This window comes from Candida tropicalis (assembly GCF_000006335.3).
Source record: "Candida tropicalis MYA-3404 genomic scaffold supercont3.4, whole genome shotgun sequence".
Lineage (NCBI taxonomy): Eukaryota > Fungi > Ascomycota > Pichiomycetes > Serinales > Debaryomycetaceae > Candida > Candida tropicalis.
Window position 1 is genome coordinate 298,373 of NW_003020056.1, and position 23,534 is coordinate 321,906.

Here is a 23,534-nt window from a genome sequence, read left to right on the forward strand (position 1 = left end):
CTATAATACCTGTAAAAGCAATGAAGTCTAATGTTTGAGTACTTTAGCAACGATGGAGATTTCTGATGGACCAGTACTACAACATCCACCAACAGCTCTTACATTATCACTGTTCAACCATTTCTTAACTGCATTTTCCCAAGACAACTCATGGTTAGCTTCTGGAACAAATTTGTGTGTTTCAGTATCGTAAACAAATCCCATATTTGGATAAATCAAAACTGGGAAATCAGTGAAATATTTCAAAATATCATTGACTAAATCGTAATTAGTACAATTTATTCCCACACCAAGGAATCTTGAAGTATCTTCAATAGTTTTGAAAACTTCAGCAACTTTATCCAATGTAGTTCCATCACTTAAAGCATTTGCAGTTTGAGGATTAACAGCAATGAAATATTCCTTTTTGGTGTATTTCTTCATCATATCAATAACAACTTTCAATTCAGTGAAATTTGGAATCGTTTCGATACAAATAACATCAACATCAGAATTATCGTAAAATTCAAATAATGGAGTATGATATTCAACAAGATCATCATAAGTAGCTCCTTGATAATCACCAGAATATTCTGATCCATTAGCAAGAACAGTAGCATAAGGTCCAATTGATCCAGCAATGATAACATCACTACGACCAGATCTGTTGACAGCATTTTTAGCCGCACCAAGAGCCAGATTCCAAAGTTCAACTGATTTTTTCATATCGTATCCAGCATATTTATTCAATGATGCATAAGAAGTTTGATAAGTTGAAGTGATAATGATATCAGCACCAGCATTAATATAATCCAAATGAACTTGTTCAACTAATTCTGGATTATTAATTAATGCTTGACCAGACCAAAGTGGGCTATTGCTTGGAAGACTGGCTGATGAACTTGGTAATAATCTTTCCAACTCAGTTCCTAAAGCTCCGTCAATAACTAACTTTTTTTGTTGAAAAATTTCTTTGAAATGTCCCATTATATATAGATCCACTGTTGAAGTAAGACTTTTATTTTGATTGTTTGAATAATATTCAAATGTTAATAATCACAACTAATAATGAAAATTTTTTCACTTTTGTTTTTGAAGTAAACGGCCTGTTAAGTGACGTATTTTTTTGAAATAATCCATCATCAATTATTTTGAGTCACATTTTATATAGTACATCATTCCATTCCATTCAATTCGCCTGACCTGCAGCACCGGTCAGCCACGGTCAGCCACGGTCAGCCACGGACTGTATATTGATCTGCAAAAGATGTAGATTTCCCGATTGGGAAGTATCATCCAAACGGACAGTTCATAATTCCATCTCACTCAGTTGAATTGTTTTTTTTTTTGTTGTTGGTGTTTGTTCGTGCCATTGTCCATGCGATGAAAAATTTCTCCCCCGAATATTGTACGAACTAAAGTTGTTGATACTTCACCTCAGTGATTACAGACAGGAAATATCATGGATAATTCAATGAAAAGATCAAGAGATGAGTTCGAAGAGGACGATTCTCGTGGCGGCCAATTTGAAGGGTCTCATTACAACAACTTTGAATCTAAAAGGCAACATATCGACCCAGCTCAAGAATTAACTAATAATATTTGTAAAGATATTAGAAGACTTGGAGAAACTGGGGATGTTGAGAATTTAATTGCTGATACTAATTATATATCTAATCCAATCGTTGCAGAATTTGAAAAGATGGATACTTTAAGAAATGCCATATTGCCAACAATTTATGCGTTGATCACTGAACAACCTCACAAGATTAGTGCCATTTCAAATTTGATTTTAATCTGTAATGCTAAGAACTTCGTTGTTGCTAAATATGTCATTGAATTCTTACATTCAAAGATACAATCATTGTTGGACTCTCAAAAAGGATCTCCATTCAATCACATTAAAAATGTATTAAAATTTTTGAGTACTTTGACTCCAATCATCGAAGACTATGGTATAATTCAAATTTATAAACAATTTTTGAATTTTGCTATTGATTTACAAAAGGAGAAGGAATCAAGAGATGGGGTGGCTCAAGAAATCTACTATAACGTTTTAATTGCCATTCCATATTTACTCAGTAATGATAAATCTGATGACTTGAAAACCTATATTAATGAATTGATTGATTTGGCTAAAGAATTCAAAGTTGTCTCCCAACCTGCTTCAGTTTTGTTTCCATTTGATACTAGACTTGGTAATTTTGATTTACCTTACGTTCCAAAGCAAATGGTTGACTTGATCTTGCCGGCATTATTGGGCTTACAAGAAAATGAATGGAATTTTGATTTGTTTCTTGATTTTAAACAACACTTGGACCCTGTTATTGAATCATGCTTGGCTAATAATTCTATTTCTAGTGAATTGATCAAACATAAATTACCACAATTTTCTTTGCCAACAATCACCGAAGAATCGTTTACACCTGATTCTATTGATAAATTATGGCAAGAGAATCCACGTTATTTGTTTCAAGTATACAACAACACCACTAGTTTTGAAACTGTTCCACCAATTGAATCATACTATGGGTTATTTTTCAAAGATATTGCCTTTGATATCTTGACTAACCTTTCTTTCAACAAGAATGAAACTGCTATTGAACTTAGTATTTTAGACATGTTTTTCAGTCAGAAATTGTTTGCTCCACCAGGTACAAGTATAGATCAATTGAATGAAATCAATAAAGATAATGAACTGGGTAATAACGATCCACGCTTATCCACTTGGAAAATTGAAGATGTTGCTGTGGAAAGTATTCTTACTATGATTTTCCAATTACCTGCACCATTAGAAGTTGAAATGTATTATTATGCGGTTTTAATTTCATGTTGTCGTGAATCAACTGAATCTATTGCTCCTGTCTTTGGACGTGCTATTAGATTTTTATATAATCATTTGGAATCTTTAGATTATGAATTGAAATTAAGATTTTTAGATTGGATGAGTATTCAATTGTCTAATTTTGAATTCTCTTGGAAATGGGATGAATGGGTTGATGATTCAAAGAAGTATAAAGATTTGAAATATCATCCAAAAAAGAATTTCATCAAGAATTTAATTGCTAAAGAAATTAGATTATCCAATAAAAAGAGAATAAAAGATAGTTTTCTTGAAATGGTGGATGATCAAATTGTTAATTTAGATGAATTTTATCAATATTTGGATATAAGTATGGTTCCTGATGTTCAAGATTATATTTTAAAATATGATACAGAATTATATGGAGGTTCGGAAGATAAATTTAAAGAACTTTTGGAACAAAAGAAATTACAATTATCTGAAAAATCAACTACTACTGCTCAAGATGAAATATTTTTCAATTTTACCAATAATGAATTACCATTCCATGAAGTTGGTTCAAAAGTATATGATTTCATTCTCACTCATTTCAAATCAAATACTGATTTCAATGAATTGTACAAGTCTGTGATTTCTGAAGTTGAAGTACCAAATCCAGAAAGATTTGTTGTTAATATGATATTACAAACTTATGCCTACATTGGCTCTAGATCTATTTATTCCGTTGTTAGTATTTTGAGTAGAGATATTAACAAATTAAAATTCTTGAGTGGGGCAGCTATTGATTATGTTGGAGAAGAAGCTCAATTTCAAGATTTACATTTAACAGAAGAACAAAAACAAGATAGACAAATATGGATAATTGATGCTATATTTAGAATTTGGATTCATCAACCACAAGTTGTATTTTTAATTTTGGAATATTTAATTGAATTTGGAATTATCAAACCAAAATACTTATTACAAAAGGCATTAGAATCGAATTTAATCATTGATAATGTATCTTGTATGGAATCAATTAATAGAGTATTGGCTAATTCAAAACTGAAAGAATTGATTTTACAATTATCTTCGGGTATTATTTCAAATTTGAATCAATTGGAATTACCAAATGATAAAACCGTTTCAATTGAAGAAATAAATGATTCAAACGCCTCTGAAGTAGATAAACAATGGTTATTTTATGAATATTTGGGATTATTAAAATCTTATTTCAGAAAGTATATTTATCATAACAATGAATATACTGAAGAAATTAAAGAAATTTTCAATCAACTTGAAAATGTCCCAGCTAAAGAAGAAATCTTAAGTTGGATAATTAACTAGATATGTTATAGGAAAATTTATTTGTGTTCTGTGTATATCTGTAATAATATGTATCATAAATGCCCTTGGAGAAAGTGAATCATGAGATCTTATTTGTAAAATTGGAACCTCCCGATAGCGGTACGAATCGTTGAACGACCACTGAAAGAAAGAAAAAAAAAAATATAGACCAAAAACTCATTCCTATTATTATAAAAAACTCGTTAGTATTTGAAGTACCACTTTTAACAAAGTAAACATTCATTGATATCATGTCAACTAGTGAAAAAGACAATACTTTAGCTATTGAAGTCACAGATCTTACGTATGAGTTTCCTGGAAGTAAGAAAATAGGATTAGAAAATTTTAATTTATCAATACCTTGGGGTACAACAAATTTAGTAGTTGGACCTAATGGAGCAGGTAAATCAACATTACTTCGAATTTTAGCAGGTAAAACATTAATTAAAAAAGGACATCTTAAACTTGGAGGATTTGATCCTTTCCATTTTTCATCACAACGTCATGAACAACATAATTCAGATATAAATAGTTATATGACTTATTTAGGTACTGAATGGGCTACCAATTCAATTATTAAAAGAGATATTCCTGTTAATTTATTATTGGCTTCAATTGGTGGAGAAACCTATGAAGATAGAAGAAATTTATTAATTGATATTTTAGATATTGATCCAAGTTGGTCAATGTTGAATATAAGTGATGGTGAAAGACGTCGTGTACAAATTGCTATGGGTTTGGTTAAACCTTGGAAATTGTTATTATTAGATGAAGTTACTATTGATTTAGATGTTGTTGTTAGACTGAAATTATTGGAATATTTGAAACAAGAATGTATTACTAGAAATTGTACTGTTGTTTATGCAACTCATATTTTCGATGGGTTAGGTCATAAATGGTGTGATAGAGTTATTCATATAGATGCTGGTGTTAAATTAAATGATGTTAATATTAAAGATATAGAATTTGTTGATGATAATGGTAAAGTAGAGGTTGGAAAGGATAAAATCATTGTTGGTAAAGCGGAATCATTACATCCATTGGCATTATATTGGCTAAATCAAGATTTAACAAGAAGAGGAACAAGAGAAGATGAAAAAGTTAAAATGAGTCAAAGACATAATGATTGGATTAATTCAAGAGATGGAAAATATTTTGATGCCGATGATTCTAAATTAGCCCAATATTTTAAAAACACTAGAAGTACCAAATAGATATTTTTAATATGCAGTATATGTATATACACGTTCTTTATTGATTAACTAATCTAGTTTAGAGAATTGTCGTTCCATCATTAGAAATTCACTTATTTCTTTAGTTTGTTCTAAACGTCTTTCCAATAACCAATTTTGATAATCCAATTCAGCAGCAACATCAGCAACCATGGCAGGTTCTTGATCATTCCAATCTATGCCAACATCTTTATCTAACTTTCGACGTACTGGTTCATTTATTGACTTTATAGGACTTACAGCTGCTCTTTTTCGACTCTCTTGTTCACCACCACCGACAAACTTCTTGTCTCCTCTTGGTGATCTATTCATTATATTGTGTGGTGTTTCTTGTAGCACGGTTGATTTTCTTTCGGAATTTGAAACTGGGTAAACAGAAGACATTGTACGACTATCAGTGGTGTCATTCATATTCATATTCAATTTAATTCAATAGAATAACAATTACAATCAGAAATCAATCCTCTCAAATGGGTTGGTTGTAAAATCTGTCAGGAATAAGAAAAATCAAAACAAATGAAGAAAAAAAAAGAAAGAGACATGATGTAGTTTTCTCCCTATTGTTGTTGTTGTTGTAAAAACAAAAAAAAAAACCGCGAATCCCACGCGTCGTCGACTTCGTCCTACTCCTCCTACTCTCGCTGTACCATGTTGCCTCCCGTACGGTGTAGGAGATCATCATTCTTGTATGGTCTATAACCAAGAGATGTAATAATAGTCGTAGTAGTGAAATCTACATATGACTATTCCGATAGCAAGACTAACTTATTATCAACGAAAGATTCAATCTAATAACAATTAAAATAATATAAAAGAGTAGATCTTGTTATCAAAATCAACAAACAAGTAGTAATAATAATAAAAAAAAAGATAAACTTAGATATTCAATATCTGATTTAATAATAATGCCCTATTTCCAATAAAAATTATTTAACTCTGCTGTCATTTCTTACAAGATAGTACATTTCTTTGATTTCTTAATGACAGGAGGTTCTAATGCAGCAACAATAGCTTCATCAAATACGGTTTTCAATCCTCTTTGAGTTAATGCAGAACATTCAACATATTTGACAGCTCTCAATTCTTTAGCCAACTTTTCACCTTGATCTTGAGTAATTGGAGACAATTTTTGTCTATGTAATCTTTGCAAAATAACTTCATCATTTCTTAAATCTGTTTGGGTACCAACAATAATTATAGGAACACCTGGACAATGATGGTGAACTTCAGGAAACCATTTTTCTTTAACATTCTCAAATGAGGCTGGGGAAATAACTGAAAAACAAACAAGGAAAACATCAGTAGATGGATATGACAAAGGTCTTAATCTATCGTAATCTTCTTGTCCTGCGGTATCAAATAATCCCAAAGTAAATGGTTCATCACCTATCATGACTGTGACTGCATAATTATCAAACACGGTTGGAACATAATCAGCTGGGAATTTACTAGTAGTATATGAAATTAATAAACAGGTTTTACCAACGGCACCATCGCCGACAACAACACATTTTATGGTTTGCATCTTTTATATTATTTATTTATAATGTATCTCTTTAAATTTTTCTTTTGTTTCCGATTATTGATACGTCAACTAATGATTAAGAATGGATTTGATTAACTAAAAAAAAAAAGAAACAACAACAATAATATCAGAAAAGATGATGTATACGTTTCTATATGTTTCTCTCTTTTTCTTTGATAATGAATATGATATAAAGTCTAAATCAACACCTTAAATCCCTGAGAAAAAAAAAAAAAATAAAAACCAGAATGAATGAATGAAACAAACAACAACTAAAAAGTACTCAATTAAATGAAGAAGAAATGGAAAGTGAGTCTAAGATAAAACGCTAATGAATAATGTATAATGATGATGATAGTATCAGGCAAAAATGAAAAAATCAAAATAACGTAAAAAAGAAAACAAAATTTAAAGAACTAATAAGCAATCCTCTGAGTTTTTTTTTATTTTTGGTTTATCGTGTGTTGTGTTTTTATTTGAACATAAAAAAAATTTTTTTTTTCTTCAAATTTCTCAGTGCGAAAAGAAAAAATAAAACTACCAATATGCACGACCTCTTTTTTTTTGATTGATTGATTGATTTTGTTTGTGAGCATTTTGAGAAATCGATATAACCATACATAAGAATGGTTAATGTAACATTGGTATTATTATTGTTATTACTAGTAGTATTATTATTATTATTATTATTAGACTTACATGAAAGATTCAGTGTTAGTAGTATTACATTGATATCTTGCTGGTTTTTAAAAATAAAAAGTATGAGTTCTAGTATCCACACTTATCTCTTTATGCATGTGCTTAAAAAGTAAACTCTATTATACGATTTTCGATTTATTTTGCTTTTTCTTTTTTTGTCTCTAATTTACAATACCTATTGTGATTACTTCTTATATGTACATAGTTGTGTATTATATTAATTATTAAAGTAGTATCAGTCATATATAAATTTATCCTATTTCAAGTTCATGAACCCCGTATCTCCTTGCATGATATCTAAATTGCTTGTTATATCACTAGGTAAATTATTCGTATCAATTAATTTATTAGTAAGTGATCCATTTGGATCGAATTTCGTCATTTCTTTATCAATTTCATGATCATCAATAATCGCTGGCCCTCCACCAAGGAAATCCATCATCATGTGCATACCTCCAGCTCCACCAGCATATTCTTCAACATTAACTGGTAATACCAGCGAAACTCCTTCCAAAAACCAGACTTTATCCTTCATTTCAGTAGTGAAAGAACGCAACAACTTGTAATAGCTTCTCATGATTCTCATAGCCTTGACGTCCCCAGACATTAATAATGCCATAAACTGTTTGTCCAAAAGTGCTGGAAAGGCAAAGATTCGTAATATAAAGTCAGACTTGTATCTTTCCTTGTGTAATTTATTCAAATAGGCGAGGGTGATTAAATAAGGAGAATCAATCTTAACCGGATATAAATCAGCAATATCAGCATCGTGACATTCCAAATCTGTGTAATAAGAAGCTCCTTCACGATCAATACCCTTTGGTTTATTTGAATTGACTCCTTGGTTGATTATATCTCCTAAATCTCCCAAATCAACTGAAATGAACTTATAGAATCTGGATGCTTCGGTTAATGGCCATACGGCAGTCAAAATAGTGGCTGCACCTTTAACATGGAAAATCCATGCAGAAGCAGGTAAAGATTTAGGAGATGTTGACGAAGGGAAAGATGCATTTGCCAATGAATCCATAATTAAGATCAATGCACTAGCAACTAATGCGTCCGTGTTATCCGCATTGATATTCAATACCGCCTCACGCAATAATCGCAAGGCATCACCACGATGGGAAGTAACACATTGATCTAACCCCTTTTCAGTTCTTGACAAGTGAGTAGCACTAAAGGCTAATATTGAATGCATTAAAAAGGGGTGTTCAAAGGCTAATAATGGAATATCATGGTTCCAGATGTTAGTCTCCGAAATACCAGCACCGGTGATAGTATTCGCAACCTGTGAAGTATAATGGAACATTAATTTCAAATCAAGCATATTAAGACTTGTTTGCATTCCTTGTGAAAGAGGATTGTTCAATGGATTTGTAGAATGTGTAGTATTCGGTGAAATATTAGGTATAGATTTCGCTGAGGTTCCAGCAGTACCATCAGCAGATGATGTAGGCATAGTTCCAATATTGTTAGTTGAAGAAGTTGAAGCTGCTGTTGCAAAAGGATTTCTTGTGGTCGTACTTGGAGTACATCCTGGATAGTTCATTCCCGGCAAATCCAGCTGTGAAGCCAATGTTGGTTGAAGGTGATGTTGAATGGGGCTATTGCCCATTTGCATTGTCGGTGATTGTTGCTGTGACTGTGGTGGTGGTTGCTGTTGCTGTTGTGGACGTGGTTGCGATTGTGCTTGTGATTGTGCTTGCGCTTGTGCTTGTGGTTGAGATGGGGCTTGCTGTTGCTGTTGCGGTGGGAGCGGCATCTGAGATTGTTGTTGTTGTTGTTGAATTGAAGATTGTTGCAAATCAGATACTGCCAGTGATTTTCTTGAATCAAATCCATTTTGTTGAGCGTTGATATTCGTTGGAATGGATGTAGGGGTATTTCCTCCCAAGGCAGTTGCAGCAAGATTGTTTGCCATCAGAGGATCCAACAAAGCACCCAAATTACTCAAATCTATTGGTAATTGAGCCAACGTTGCCAAATTCGATAGACTTGCTAAATTACCGAGACTTGTGAGATTACTTAAATCCCCTAAACCTGAAAGATTATTCACCAAATGAGCAATATTCAAATTGTTCAAATTCCCTGCACTTAAAAGTCCTGAAGACAATGCATTTAATGGGTTTAATTGTGGTAAAGAAGGGATATTCATCTTGGCAGCATTTGTAGTGGCGGTAGCTTCTGGACTTGGTGTCATAGATGGGGTTGCTTGTTGTGTTGTTGTTCCACTCATAGGTAAATCAAGACTCAGGGATGATTTTCTCTTTCTCTTCTTTGGTTGTGGGCCATTAGCTTCTGATTTTTTGTTAGCTTCAATATCATCTGCTGTAACATGAAGATAACCACAGTCGAGTTTTAACTTGGTACAGTTTCCACATACAGGTTTTTGTTCATCACATTTGACACGTCTTCTTTTACAGGTTGAACACCCATTTCTGGATTTTTGATGATATTTTCGTTTACCAGTAGATGATTTGGATTGTTTTCTAGGAATCATGGATGGAGCCATGGTTGCTTTTGAAAGTGACGCGTCATTTTCACCAAACGCGATATCGAGGGCATTGAATGTTGAATTGGCCGACTCTTGTTTGACTGTCATTTGGATTTATATAAAATGATTTATAGTTATGATTTTTCTTTTTGTTGAAAAAAAAAAAAGGAAATGAATTATACCACTAGGCTATAATGATGATGGTAGTGATGATAGTGATGGTAGTGGTAATGATAGTTATTATTTATTGATTTGTTGATAAGATAAATTTCTTTAATAATAAATCTAAACGAAAGGAACGATTTAGGGATTTATCAATCTTATATATAAAGTTGAATATTGAAAAAAAAAAATTCCTACCCTTCGAAAATGGTATAAAAATAATATTAGAAACAAACCGTGAAAGTGGCTATGAAAAAATATTTGGGAAAGAAGAAACAAAAGCCAAAAAAAGACAAAAAAAAATTCTCCTTCTTCCGTAAAATGATGATTCTGATGATGATAATAGGGGTTGTGTTTTAAATCTTGATACAGAACTGATCTGGTCAATTCTTTAACACTAGGAAAACAAGGGCAATATTGGCTGATAGAGAAACAGGAGTAGTGTAAATCTGGTACACAAATAAGAAAGCAAAACTATAATTTCATTGTGTGCGTCGTTTACCTCGTTCCCGCTGTTTGTTTGTTGTTTTGGGTTCAACAATCATGCAGCCAAAGATTTTTCTTTTTTTTTTTTTTGTTGGCGTCTATTGTAATTGAGTGGGCTACGGGTTTAGCACGGTTACACATTCGGCGGAATTTGATCCATTTGGGATCCAAGTCACGTTCACTTGCTTACAGTTAAACATGCGCTTAATACAGGTTTAATTCTTATATTTTTTTTTAGCAACCACTAGGAGACTGTTCTTCTTCTTCTTCCCGGCTGTGTGGGCTTTACAACTCAATCTTCTTGTGAATGATTGCCACCTACATACATCACGTCACACGTCTCATCTTTATCCTTGCAGCATGTACTCTCAAGATTGCACCATTTTTTTTTTTTTAGTAGTTAATTAATTAACCCATTTTTTTGTATTTGTTTGTTTGTTTATCAAAAGGTAAAGCCACCTGCTGATTGACCATCTCCCATACTTTATTTCGAGATGGAGTAGGTGAGAAATTTAAAATATACTGCACATACCGCACGAACATTTCTTTTCCTCATTCCTCTGTCTCGGTGCCCCGTTGCCCTCCCCTTCCTTCCCCCTAATGAAAGATGGGTGTACGTGGTGAGTGAGCGAGGGAGGGAGACAAACATAGCGAACAAAAAGATCATGGTAACATCTCCTCATTCAACTATCGGAGGACTACTCTTTGCATTATCAATTTAAACAAACAACCAAAAAAAAATGTCATCTGTCAAACCATTATGGTATAGATGGGCCAGGGTTTATTTTGCTGGAGGTTGTTTAGTGGGTACTGGATTCTTATTATATTATACTATTAGACCAACTGATGAACAATTAATTGCTAGTTTTTCACCAGAAGTAAGAGAACATTATGAAAGAAATAAAGAATTAAGAGAAGCTGAACAACAGAAATTAATGGAAATTGTCAAGAAGACTTCTTCTTCAAATGATCCTGTTTGGAAAGCTGGTCCTATTGGATCCCCATTTGAAAAAGAACAAAGAAACTTGTCTATGCAACTTGTTGATGCTGAATTATTTCATAAAGAAAAATTTGAAAATCAACAAAAACAAGAAATCGCTAAAGCTAATTTGGAAGTTGAAGAAGCTGAAAGATTGTTATCAGAAAAGAAAAAGAAGAATTCATCATGGTGGAAATTCTTTTAAATTTACATAAATCATTTTTTTCTATTTATTTATTTAATTATTTATTTATTTGTCTTGTATGTATGTATATATTGCGTGATTTCTTTCAACTACCTACCCCAGAATCCTCTGTCTCTTGATAATGACAGTAGTATAGATGCACTGATTGTATTTCCATTGGTATTCCCATTCTTTTGACTGTTGGCTTCATCCACAGCTGCCACGATTCGATTAATATTTGTATCTATAACCATTCCACCTTGTACAATCTCTTCTAAAACAGTTTGTAAAACTTGCCATCCAAATACTAAATCCAATTCACATACATTAGTAAAACATTTATCTAAACATTCAACAAATACTTGAATCAAATCCAATATACCCAATTCTGATTCTTGATCATCTACAATAAATACAAAATATAATGTTGCATAATGACGATATATCACTTTAATATCATCCATGTCTTCTAATAATGAAGGTGGAGTTATAAATGAACATTCTTGTGCAGATCGAACCGAGATCAATTGGTGAACTTGTTGTAACAATAGTTTTTGGGTGGGGATATCAACTTTAGTATAAAACTTCATTAAACGAGGAAGACCATCATTGTTAACTAGGTAAGATTGGTTAGTTGATAAAACTTTTTTCCAATCAAGATAGGAGGTATCATCAAGAATACATACATATCAAAACAGAATGAATCATAGTCTAGAAATTGAGTACTAACTAGTATAATAATAAAAAGCGAACGGCAAGTTGGATTTTCATACCACTAACTGATAAATCCTTTTTTTTTCCTCTGTTTGACCTTCCTTTTTGTTCGTTGGTGATATTTGAGTTTTCTTTTTTTTTTCCCAATCAGATCTATTTCCCACTTAGCTATTTGAAATTTTTCATCAATATTTCTGCCCACTCCGTTAAGACATGTCTTTAGAAGAAGCTAGACAATTAGATTTGAAATTTCCAACTTATAAGGAGGAATTTGCCATTCCAACTTTTAAATCTCTTGGAATTAAGAATGAAAAATATGAACCAACAACAGAATCAATTTATTTATGTGGGAATTCATTAGGATTAATGCCGAAACAAACAAAAAAAGCAATTAATGATGAATTAAATGCATGGGTTGAAAGAGGAGTTGAATCACATTTTAATCATCCTGATAAATCATTGACTTCTTGGGTAGATATCGATTTACCTTTATTACCTTTAATTTCACCTATTGTTGGAGGTAAAGAAAATGAAGTTGCTATAATGGGTTCATTAACTTCTAATTTAAATGCATTGTTGATTCATTTTTATAAACCAAATGGTAAAAGAACAAAAATCATGTTTGAAAAAAGAGCATTTCCTTCTGATTATTATGCTTTTCTTAATATGGTAAAATTATTTGGATATGATGAAGATCATTTAATTCAATTGGAACCAGAAATTGGTGAAACTTATATTAAAACTGAAAATATAATTAAATCAATTGATGAAAATATCGATGAATTAGCATTGGTTTGTTTCCCAGGTATACAATATTACACAGGACAATATTTTCAAATTGAAAAAATTACCAAATATATCAAACTGAAAAATAATGATATTAAAGTGGGGTGGGATTTAGCACATGCTGTAGGTAATGTACCATTAAAATTACATGATTGGGGAGCTGATTTTGCTGCTTGGTGTTCTTATAAATATTTAAATTCTGGCCCTGGTGCAATTGCTGGTATTTTTGTTAATGAAAAATATACCAAAGATAATTCTAAAGATAATTTTAATCCAAGATTAGCTGGATGGTGGGGGAATAATTCACAAGAAAGATTTAAAATGTTGGAAGAATTTGATCCAATTAATTCTGCTCTTTCTTATAGACAATCAAATCCTTCTGTTATTGATGTTGTTGCAGTTAAATCATCATTAGAAGTATTTGCTAAAGTTGGTGGTGTTTCAAAACTTAGAGAAAAAAGTATAGTATTGACTCAGTTCTTACAAGATAGATTAACTAAGTCAAAATATTATATTCCTCAAGATGATACTGATGACAAGAAATTTGGATTCAAGATTTTAACTCCTTTGAATAAAGAAGAAAGAGGGTGCCAATTGTCGATATTATTCCAACCTCATTTTGATGATAGATCTAGAAATGTAATGGAAAGGGTTAATGCATATTTACATGATCATGCTATTATTTGTGATGAAAGACGACCAGATGTTATTAGATTGGCACCATTACCATTGTACAATACATTTACTGAAACTTATTATGCTACAGAAAGATTGTTTGAAAGTCTTGATTCAATTGTAAAAGACTATGTTTAAATAGATCATCTTAATATTATAAATACATACACACACACGGAGTTGAAAATACTTCATGTACCTCGTATGAGGAACGACACAACCGAAAGAAAGAGACAGAGAGAGAGAGAACGGCAACAGCAAAGACATCTCCGAAGATTATTGTAATTTACGAAACTGTCAAAAAAAAATCACATTACATTTAATTGTCAAAATTTAATTATATAAAACCTAAATAAGAGATCACTGAATTAATTAAAAAAAACGAATAACTAGTATCCCATTTTTTCTAAAAAAAAATCATACTAATCTTATCTTACTTATAATTGGTGAGCAGTGTGGAAATCTTTACCGGCGTAGATGGCATCAGCACCCAAAGATTCTTCAATTCTCAAGATTTGGTTCAATTTAGCCAATCTTTCAGATCTAGCTGGAGCACCAGTCTTAATTTGACCAGATCTTAAACCGACAGACAAGTCAGCAATGAAGGTATCTTCGGTTTCACCAGATCTGTGGGAAACCATAACACCCCAACCGGCAGCGTAAGAGTCGTTAGCAGCTTGGATGGATTCAGTCAAAGTACCGATTTGGTTAACCTTCAACAACAAAGCGTTAGCAGCCTTCTTTTCAATGGCGGTCTTAATTCTGATTGGGTTGGTAACAGTCAAATCATCACCAACAATTTGGATCTTGTCACCAACTTTTTGGTAGAAGTGGACCCAAGCATCCCAGTCATCTTCAGCAAATGGATCTTCAATAGAAACAATTGGGTATTCAGCAATCAATTGTTCGTACAAGTCAGCTAATTGTGGACCAGTCAACCATTTAGAAGAGTCGGAGTTAGGGTTTTTGAAGTCCAAGTCGTATTTACCATCCTTGTAGAATTCAGAAGAAGCAACATCCATAGCAATGTTAACTTTACCGGTGTGACCAGCTTGTTCAATAGCAGTGACAATCAAGTCCAAAGCTTCTTTTGGAGTTTTGATATCTGGAGCAACACCACCTTCGTCACCGACGTTACCAGCGGATTGACCGTAAGTTTTCTTGGCCAAGGATTTCAAGTTGTGGTAAACTTCAGAACCAATTCTCATGGCTTCAGAGAAGGTGTCAACACCACTTGGAACAATCATAAATTCTTGGAAAGCCAAAGCACCACCAGCGTGGGAACCACCGTTCAAGACGTTTTGGAATGGAACTGGCAAAACGAATTTACCTTTCTTGGCCTTGGAGATGTTAGCAATGTGTTGGTACAATGGAATACCTTGGGAAGCAGCAGCAGCGTTGGCAGCAGCTAAGGAAACACCCAAGATGGCGTTAGCACCCAATTTGGATTTGTTTGGGGTACCGTCCAAGCTCAACAAGAATTCATCAACTTTAGCTTGGTCGTTGACATCAATTTTAGCGTTAACTAAAGCTGGGGCAATGATGTCGTTAACGTTGGCAACGGCTTTCAAAACACCTTTACCTAACCATTTAGATTTGTCACCATCTCTCAATTCCAAAGCTTCGTGGATACCAGTGGAAGCACCAGATGGAACAATGGCTCTGAATAAACCTTTTTCAGTGGTTAAGTCAACTTCAACAGTTGGGTTACCTCTGGAGTCGTAGACAGATCTAGCGTGGACTTTAGTGGCGAAGGACATTGTAGTAAATATGTGATTTGATGTGATTATCAGTTATTGAAAACTTGATGTAGAAGAAAAGAAGAAAAAGAAAAAGAAAATAAAAATAACAATTGAGTTTTTACGGGAGGGATAATGGTGATTTATATATTAAATTTTAGAAAAATCGCAATTACTGAAAACAATTGCACACACACTCACTCACTCACTCACTCACAATAAGGTGGGAGTAAGACATGGAAAGGGTGGGTGGGATCGTTGTGTGTGTCTTGAAAAATTTCTCTGTATAACCTGACGGTGCACATCGACGCACCACAAAATCGCCCTGTGGTATTGGTGTCTGGGTGTGACATCCACCGCAAACTGGAACACAACTTCCCGATCTTTTTTTTTTTTTTCATTTTTTTTTTTTTTTTTGCTTCACCTGTTGTTCTTGTTCTATCCACTCAATACTGTGGGCGTGTGGTCCACTGCGGTATTAATTTTTTTTTTTTTTTTTTTGGTGGTGGTGGTGGTGATTGAAAAACCATCAGGTGAATGTCACACTCATTCACTCACTCACACAACAGTTGGATCAAAAATAACGTCAATTCTCATGGTCACCTTATACTCCAAATTAAAAATTCTGTGGTACTGTTCTTGCTCTTTTTTCTTTGTCCCCTGTTCGTTGGGTTTCTTTCATTTTCTCTTGTTTAGTTATGATATCACCTGAATATCCATACACACAATTGGTATTTATTACAGATCTGAACTCGTTTTTGAAGTCCCGGTTTATTCTTTAATTCTAAGAAAATATTCTCTAATCCCCAGGTGACTCGTTTTTATTGTTCTTCTTTCATACCGCTTACGGTTTAAAGGATTTCTATTTTTTTTTTTTTGGCAGTCAACGATTTCTGCTATACAATGGAATCGCAATTGATTATGAACAATTACTTTTTGGTCTCTATACATTCAATTGAGGTCAATTGAGGTCAATTCATCCCTAATTGCTACAATTACATCATCACTTTCTTGTCTTTAACTAATACAGTGTCTCAGATCAAATGTGTTGGCCAAAGAAAAAAAAACAGGGGAAGCCAGCTCGGACTGCAAAATTTTCTGCATAAAGTCATGTGATTGGAACCTGTTTTAGTTTTTGCTTTTCTTATGCTCCGAAGTGGCGACTGACCTCCGGGGTTATTCCATTGATTCGATGCGTGTACTTTTTCCACAAAGTTAGTGGTTACGACATTTATCTTCTGCGACAATGTCGTGCAGTTGTTGGCTGGATTATTTTTTTTTTGTTTGGTTTGTTTTCATTTTTTTTCACGTTTTCGGTAGACCCATAGAATAACTGATATTGATCAAGTTGAATCCATCATCATAATCATCATCATTATGTCAACTAAAGACTCAAAAGATGTTAAAGCACTGCCTAGTAAATCAAAAGATTCTAATCTACCGACAACTAAAACAGAGCCACAAACAAAACAAGAAGGTGCTGTAGTCAAGAAAGACCCATCTACATCCAAAGAAGCCAATGCATCATCTTCACCATCAACAACAACATCAACAACGACAACGACGACAACAACAAAGAATACTGAAAAGTATGATGAACTAAGGAAGAAACTAGTACAACAAATTCTTAAAAAACAAGAATTATCTAAGAAACTTTCAAATTTAGAAGATACTATATATCAAAAAGAAGTTGAATATTTTGAAGATAGTCCATTAGGTAATATTATTAAAGGATTTGAAAATATTACTAAAACAAGTGGTGGTAGTGGTAATTCTAATAAAAGAAGAGTTGTTTATACTGATGATGATCATATTTTCAGTTTAAGTTCAGTTAATTATATCAAACAAATGTTGAAAAAACAAGGTCAAAGTATAAATGGAACTTCAACTACAACAAAAGATGATTTTGATGATTATGAAGATTCGGTTGATCCAGCTACAGCAGGTTTAGAAAAAAAAGCTAATAGTATAGAAAGATCAGAAACTCCAAGTAGTGGAGGGACATCAAGTCGTAAAAGAAAAGCAAGGACTTTTGATGATAAATGAATAGATATATTTTAAGTATATATATATATATACATATATGTATTATTGTATTTAACAGTATCTATTTACAATGTTTGATGAATCTAGTAAACTATTTACGAGTTTGTCTTTTTGGAGCATAATTATAAATCCATGGCTTATTTGGTGGGAAATCAGTAGGAACTCTCATTTCAATAGGAAAAGTTGTAAAACGTTTATTATCTTTAGCATTAGCAGCTTGGTATAATTGAGGACTAGTAGTTTTCAAATCTTCCATAGCATTTTGAATACTATTATATTGTTTAGATAATTGATCCATTTGTTTAGTAACTCTTCTACGTTTTAACAATTTCCAAGCATTCATAATAGTTTTATGTTTAATAATATCTTCTTTACATAATCTTAAAAGTTTTGGTTGTTTCCTACTGGCTGATAAAACAGACAATTGATTGACTATTTTTTGAGTAGCCACGTTAAGGGTACTAGTGACTCTCTTCCCACGAGTGAAAATCTTGAATATACTTGGTGTAGATTTATTTAATGGGTTGAACATCTTGTATGTGTGTATATATAAATAAATAATGGAGTATATCAATCACCAATCAAGATCTATTCTTCATATTAATTTAACTCGGTAAGAAAATTTTTCATCTCTCTCTTTCTCTCTTTCTCTCACTGGTAAAAAAAAAAAATTGATTCCTCCTTGAGAGACAAATGTCGTACTCGTGTCGCGTATGTCGTAGTCATGAATTATTGTCATAAAGCCATGCGGTCGCAATTTTATCAATTTATCTTCTCTACACATAAATGGCAAAAAATAAACCACCACCATTTCCTTCTATCAATTTATCTAATATCTGCTTAAAATGAGTGAAAAGTTACAATGGGAAAAGAATTCCAAATCTAATCAAAGTCAGCATCCATCAGATGCTCCACCACCATATGAAGAAATCCAATCACAACAAAATCCATATGATCGACCACCACCACCACAACAACAACAGCAACAACAAGAACCTAATAATTATTCACGTCCTCAACAACCTATTGATCCATTACAAGATCCAAATGTTTATAAAATTAAACCTGATAAAGTAAATATTACTTTATCTCCTCCTGAACATTTAAATCCTCAATATCAAGAATATTTAGCTAATGAACCAGAAAGATTTAAACGTGGGGATTTCCCAAATAATCATAATGTACCTTTAAATCCTGGTCATGTTAATCCTAAAAATAAATCAAATAAAGGTTTCCCTGGTCGTAGTGGTGCTACTTATCATAATGCTGCAAATAAATAGTTTATCAAGAGATAGGTTTATTTATCAGTATACAATGTATTTCTTTTTTTCATTATTAATTTTATTATTTGTCATCTATACATTAGTTAACAATGTCCCTTGACTACTATAAAACGTTATCACCGTTATAAGTCCATCCACCAAATTGTTTTTGAACACTTTCAGTTAAAAAGTCATCGACAACTGAATCTTGAGGTTTTTCATTAGTGAAATCAGGATCAAAATTCGAAGTATCTAATAAATTCTCAACATTTGGTTTAAATGGTGGTAAATAACTCTTATTTAACAATTTATTCCAATCAATATCTTTGAAAAATGGATGACTCTTAATTTCAGAAGCTTCATCTAATCTTAAACTTGGATCCTTTTGTAATAATTTAATCAATAAATCTTGAGCATCAGTACCTTCTAAAAATGTAGGAAATCTTAAAGTATTTTGTAATATCTTTTTATACATTGTTGGAACATCATCGTCATAAAATGGTGGTAATCCAGTAAGCATTTCATACAATAATGTCCCCAAAGTCCACCAATCTACACTTCTAGTGTATCCTTGGTTCAACAATAATTCAGGTGCCAAATATTCAGGAGTACCACAGAATGTATTTGTTTTATCATCATTACTCATGTTTAATTTACATAATCCAAAATCACAAAGTGCAATATGACCTTGATAATCCAATAAAATATTCTCTGGTTTAACATCACGATAAATAACATTCAATTCATGTAAACTTTCTAATGCAGTTAACAATTCTGCAATATAGAAACGTGATCTATCCATAGAAAATTTACCTTCACGTTGTAAATGCCAGAATAATTCACCACCATTGATAAATGATAATACCAAGTATAATTTCTCTGGAGATTGGAATGAAAATTTCAATGGAACAATAAATGGATTGTTGATTCTTGCCAAAACAGTTCTTTCAGCTAAAGTATGAGTAACTTCCAGTCGAGAAACAATATGTTGTTTACGAATAATCTTCAACGCATAAATTTGTTTGGTGTCCTTCTTGACAACTTGCATAACTTTACCAAATGACCCTCTTCCAAGAAGTTTTAATAAATCAAAATCTTCAATAGAAAGACGTTTCTTGGTTAATGGTTTAAATTCAATGGTAAGCATGATCTCACCCATATCATTAGAAATCAGGTCTTGTAGATTAGCATTATAGTTGGAGAATTTCAAATATTCATGATTCATTAATCTAATTTGTTGAGTATGACATTTCAAATTCAATGGTAACTTGATAGTACCAATCAATAAATCACCAATATTAGCTCCGGATTCTCCGCCTTGGTGTCCTTGTTGGAAATTAGTAAATAAATGTTTTTTATTTGACTTTTCATTTTCCGGAATCAACATATTTGGCAATCTTATAAACAAGTTAAGATTCAAGAAATTAGAACCTACTCCACTTTCTTGTTGAGATTTTTGAGAAACATCAAATGATACAACTTGATTCCAAGTAGATTGGTTGACTGTCCCCTTTTGTGGTTCAATAACCAAAACATTGTTATCAAATTCTATAGTCAAATAAAGTAAAGATTTGACTAAATTCTCAGCATTTGGAATGGTTATAATTGAAGGAAGAAAGCTTGATGCTATTGCTCCAGATAAAAAATCACCAATATCATTGCTTTCTTTTTCCAATGAAGTTAAACTTTTCAACAATTTTTGTCCCACTGTTTCATTATTTGCATTAATTGCTAATGCATGCAATATTTGTTTTGAATTGTTGATCTTGATAGGTAATTGAACATTTTGGGATCCATAAATCTTCACAGTTAACAAACCGGGAGATGCAGGATGACCCAGTTGTTGATCTGAACCACTTGAAACTTGTGATGAAGTTGCTTGAGATGAAGTTGGAGATGAATTAAACATGGAATTTTGATTTGAATCAGCAACTGTTGTACTAGTGGCAGTACTAGATGATTGTTGATGTGAAGATGAAGAAGCAGATTCACGATCATTTTTACTATTCAAAGTGGATGCCTTTTCTGGTGATCCATCAGTATTAACCGTTAATTTCGAGACATCGTCAGCTAAATCATTAGCAGATATTGTATTTCTAGAATCAGTAGATTGCCTTGGTGGTTGGTTATTCTCAGATGAGTTGCCTCCATTCTGATGAGTGGAACTACTAGAAGATGCTGAACCTGGAGGTGGTGGTGTCTGAGTGGGTGTTGGTGTATGAGACGAGGCTTGTTTTTCCGAGGACGAAGTACCAAACTTCAATTTATTTTTGAATTTGAACATGTTGGTTGTATATATCTATAATAGCAAATGAGGAATAAGTTTTTTTTTTGTTATTTAATCTGTCAAGTCACTTGATAATATATTTGGGAGGCAATTAGTAAACCTTGTTTTGTAGATATAAAAGAAAAGTAAATTGATATTAAAATAAAAATAAAAGAAAGAAAGGGAAATTTTTTGTTACATAATATTAAAGAGAGAAAAAGAAAGAAAGAAAGTTTATATTATGTGGTCGTGTACAGCTCAACATTTTTTATGAAATATTAAAAAAAGAAAAAAAAAAAATAGGAGGCAATACCACCATGTCCATGTCCATATCCATGTCCGCGTCAATTACCACCAGCGCCACCAACTCCGCCCGAAAAAACGGAAAAAAAAAAATATAAATGAGTAAGAGAGAGAGGGTGAGAGAGAGAGACAACAATCCATTATTCATCATTATGTAAAAATTAATATTAACTACCAGTACAATACAATACACAAATAAATCTCATATATTTAAACACGGTGCATTAACATACGGTAGAAGAAAGATTTTTTGAAATAAATTGAGCATATGAGTTTGATTATAACTTTAATTTGGGTCTCACGTGATATCTAGACCACCAGTTGTTGTTTCTTTTTTTTTTTTTTTTACCACAGAAAATCCCCGAATTCTGTGTGAAAACTTACTTCTACTCTAATATGCAAATAATTGCAACCTCATTACAGATAAAGATAATCATATATTCTAATCTTATACATTTATTGATGTTTAGCTTAATAACAACAGAAGACTTGATTTAAATTGCATTCGAACTTTTAAACTCCTTGTTTAACTTTCATATTATAAAATAATTAGAATTTGTATTCATAGTTCTTTTTGAAATCCAAATATTGTTTGTATTGGTTAATTCTTGTTTGTTTCCAATCTTCAACTTCTTTTCTACGAGCTTCTTGATCGTAATTAATGGTGTATTTCAACTTTTCGGATTCTGGTAAAGATTTCCAACGAGCAGCCAATTCACCCATAACAGTAGCTCTATCTTGGTTTTCTCCAACAACATAATTTTCTTTCAAATACAAAGCAAATTTGGTAGCTGGTTTGGTTGGTTTATCACCAACAAAGAATGATCTACATTTATCATTGTATTCTTTAGCAGCAACCTTGAGTTTTTCCAATTCATCTTCAGTCAAACTTTCATATTTACTAGCAAATTCAGGTGAAGTTGGTGGTAATTTGAAAGCTTTAGCAATGAAAGATCTAATATTTAAAGAACGATGACCTCTTGAAGCATCTTCAGCCAATTTTCTTTCTCTACTTAATTGTCTAAGATAGTTATTGTGATCTTTAATTTTAGTTTGAATGGTATTATGCTTTGCTTTTTCCTTCTTGATCTTTTCAGCAAGTTTCTTAGCAGTACTCAATTCCTTGGATTTGGAAGCAGTCTTGGTTTGCTTTGTAGTTTTAGCCTTTGCCTTTGGTTCAGCTTTAGCTTTAGCTGGCATGGACAAAGCAGGAGTGGTTGATAATAATCTCAATTGACTCAACACAGGAGCTTTGAATGCAATTGATCTAACTGGTAAAACACAATATCTCAACATGGCTAACAAGAATAATTAATCAAATACTGAAAGAACGATTGATTGGAGATTCGATTGTAATAAGAATGGTTCGATGTTTTTGTTTTTTGTTTTGTTTTTGTTTTGATTTTTTTTTTTTTTTCTTCTGTCCTGTTTGGGCTCTCGATCTTCTGACACCTACGATTTGTGGGTTTTTTATTTTTTATTTTTTTCTTTCTTTCTTTACAGCCCTATATAAAACATGTTGTCAAATTAATACTTGTCATAGAGTTATCAAGTGTTGATTGTTTCCAATTCAGAAAAGTATTAGCTATCTATATAGATGTGTCTCGTTAGAAAGAGTAGCTGCTCTCATTTTCACCGTAAGAAACTGCATACTAAGTAAAATCAGAACGTATATCTCTCCCAGGTGCAACTGTCTTGACCTCAGTCCAATGGTAAACCTAACCTATCAATTGTAACCCTCATCGTTATTTGTCACATTAAGTAGGATATAGTTCTGCACATCTTCATTGGTGTTTCCATACCCACTCTTCTATGTCCTTCTTTTGCCTTCTCGTCACTACGGGCGACAAAGCTAGAATCCACGCACGCAC

At 32.5% G+C, this 23,534-nt stretch overlaps 15 protein-coding genes across 15 annotated transcripts; 6 read left to right on the forward strand and 9 right to left on the reverse strand. All coding sequences in view use genetic code 12, as the record gives it.

The window, feature by feature from the left end:
- Window positions 1-27: 27 nt before the first annotated feature.
- Window positions 28-966, reverse strand: SAM4 (S-adenosylmethionine-homocysteine S-methyltransferase; the record flags this gene model as incomplete). Its single annotated transcript, XM_002548811.1, has 1 exon — window positions 28-966. The coding sequence occupies one exon, from the start codon at window positions 964-966 to the stop codon at window positions 28-30; it is 939 nt and encodes a 312-aa protein (XP_002548857.1).
- Window positions 967-1,441: 475 nt separating this feature from the next.
- Window positions 1,442-4,108, forward strand: GCR3 (Gcr3p; the record flags this gene model as incomplete). Its single annotated transcript, XM_002548812.1, has 1 exon — window positions 1,442-4,108. One exon carries the CDS (start codon window positions 1,442-1,444, stop codon window positions 4,106-4,108), a length of 2,667 nt encoding a protein of 888 aa, XP_002548858.1.
- A 251-nt stretch (window positions 4,109-4,359) lies between these two features.
- On the forward strand, window positions 4,360-5,322 carry CAF16 (putative ATP-binding cassette family ATPase; the record flags this gene model as incomplete). The annotated part of the gene is made up of 1 exon (XM_002548813.1): window positions 4,360-5,322. The coding sequence occupies one exon, from the start codon at window positions 4,360-4,362 to the stop codon at window positions 5,320-5,322; it is 963 nt and encodes a 320-aa protein (XP_002548859.1).
- Window positions 5,323-5,370: 48 nt separating this feature from the next.
- CTRG_03157 (uncharacterized protein) lies at window positions 5,371-5,757 on the reverse strand (the record flags this gene model as incomplete). The annotated part of the gene is made up of 1 exon (XM_002548814.1): window positions 5,371-5,757. The coding sequence occupies one exon, from the start codon at window positions 5,755-5,757 to the stop codon at window positions 5,371-5,373; it is 387 nt and encodes a 128-aa protein (XP_002548860.1).
- A 532-nt stretch (window positions 5,758-6,289) lies between these two features.
- CDC42 (Rho family GTPase) lies at window positions 6,290-6,865 on the reverse strand (the record flags this gene model as incomplete). The annotated part of the gene is made up of 1 exon (XM_002548815.1): window positions 6,290-6,865. One exon carries the CDS (start codon window positions 6,863-6,865, stop codon window positions 6,290-6,292), a length of 576 nt encoding a protein of 191 aa, XP_002548861.1.
- Window positions 6,866-7,820: 955 nt separating this feature from the next.
- On the reverse strand, window positions 7,821-10,169 carry UPC2 (Upc2p; the record flags this gene model as incomplete). The annotated part of the gene is made up of 1 exon (XM_002548816.1): window positions 7,821-10,169. One exon carries the CDS (start codon window positions 10,167-10,169, stop codon window positions 7,821-7,823), a length of 2,349 nt encoding a protein of 782 aa, XP_002548862.1.
- A 1,280-nt stretch (window positions 10,170-11,449) lies between these two features.
- On the forward strand, window positions 11,450-11,893 carry CTRG_03160 (uncharacterized protein; the record flags this gene model as incomplete). The annotated part of the gene is made up of 1 exon (XM_002548817.1): window positions 11,450-11,893. The coding sequence occupies one exon, from the start codon at window positions 11,450-11,452 to the stop codon at window positions 11,891-11,893; it is 444 nt and encodes a 147-aa protein (XP_002548863.1).
- An 89-nt stretch (window positions 11,894-11,982) lies between these two features.
- APS3 (Aps3p) lies at window positions 11,983-12,462 on the reverse strand (the record flags this gene model as incomplete). The annotated part of the gene is made up of 1 exon (XM_002548818.1): window positions 11,983-12,462. One exon carries the CDS (start codon window positions 12,460-12,462, stop codon window positions 11,983-11,985), a length of 480 nt encoding a protein of 159 aa, XP_002548864.1.
- A 337-nt stretch (window positions 12,463-12,799) lies between these two features.
- Window positions 12,800-14,185, forward strand: CTRG_03162 (kynureninase; the record flags this gene model as incomplete). The annotated part of the gene is made up of 1 exon (XM_002548819.1): window positions 12,800-14,185. One exon carries the CDS (start codon window positions 12,800-12,802, stop codon window positions 14,183-14,185), a length of 1,386 nt encoding a protein of 461 aa, XP_002548865.1.
- Window positions 14,186-14,484: 299 nt separating this feature from the next.
- ENO1 (phosphopyruvate hydratase) lies at window positions 14,485-15,807 on the reverse strand (the record flags this gene model as incomplete). The annotated part of the gene is made up of 1 exon (XM_002548820.1): window positions 14,485-15,807. The coding sequence occupies one exon, from the start codon at window positions 15,805-15,807 to the stop codon at window positions 14,485-14,487; it is 1,323 nt and encodes a 440-aa protein (XP_002548866.1).
- A 1,356-nt stretch (window positions 15,808-17,163) lies between these two features.
- EAF6 (Eaf6p) lies at window positions 17,164-17,832 on the forward strand (the record flags this gene model as incomplete). Its single annotated transcript, XM_002548821.1, has 1 exon — window positions 17,164-17,832. The coding sequence occupies one exon, from the start codon at window positions 17,164-17,166 to the stop codon at window positions 17,830-17,832; it is 669 nt and encodes a 222-aa protein (XP_002548867.1).
- Window positions 17,833-17,923: 91 nt separating this feature from the next.
- On the reverse strand, window positions 17,924-18,364 carry CTRG_03165 (mitochondrial 54S ribosomal protein mL40; the record flags this gene model as incomplete). The annotated part of the gene is made up of 1 exon (XM_002548822.1): window positions 17,924-18,364. One exon carries the CDS (start codon window positions 18,362-18,364, stop codon window positions 17,924-17,926), a length of 441 nt encoding a protein of 146 aa, XP_002548868.1.
- Window positions 18,365-18,677: 313 nt separating this feature from the next.
- On the forward strand, window positions 18,678-19,112 carry CTRG_03166 (uncharacterized protein; the record flags this gene model as incomplete). Its single annotated transcript, XM_002548823.1, has 1 exon — window positions 18,678-19,112. The coding sequence occupies one exon, from the start codon at window positions 18,678-18,680 to the stop codon at window positions 19,110-19,112; it is 435 nt and encodes a 144-aa protein (XP_002548869.1).
- A 106-nt stretch (window positions 19,113-19,218) lies between these two features.
- On the reverse strand, window positions 19,219-21,378 carry CTRG_03167 (serine/threonine protein kinase; the record flags this gene model as incomplete). Its single annotated transcript, XM_002548824.1, has 1 exon — window positions 19,219-21,378. The coding sequence occupies one exon, from the start codon at window positions 21,376-21,378 to the stop codon at window positions 19,219-19,221; it is 2,160 nt and encodes a 719-aa protein (XP_002548870.1).
- Window positions 21,379-22,212: 834 nt separating this feature from the next.
- Window positions 22,213-22,959, reverse strand: GCF1 (Gcf1p; the record flags this gene model as incomplete). The annotated part of the gene is made up of 1 exon (XM_002548825.1): window positions 22,213-22,959. One exon carries the CDS (start codon window positions 22,957-22,959, stop codon window positions 22,213-22,215), a length of 747 nt encoding a protein of 248 aa, XP_002548871.1.
- Between the last annotated feature and the right edge of the window lie 575 nt (window positions 22,960-23,534).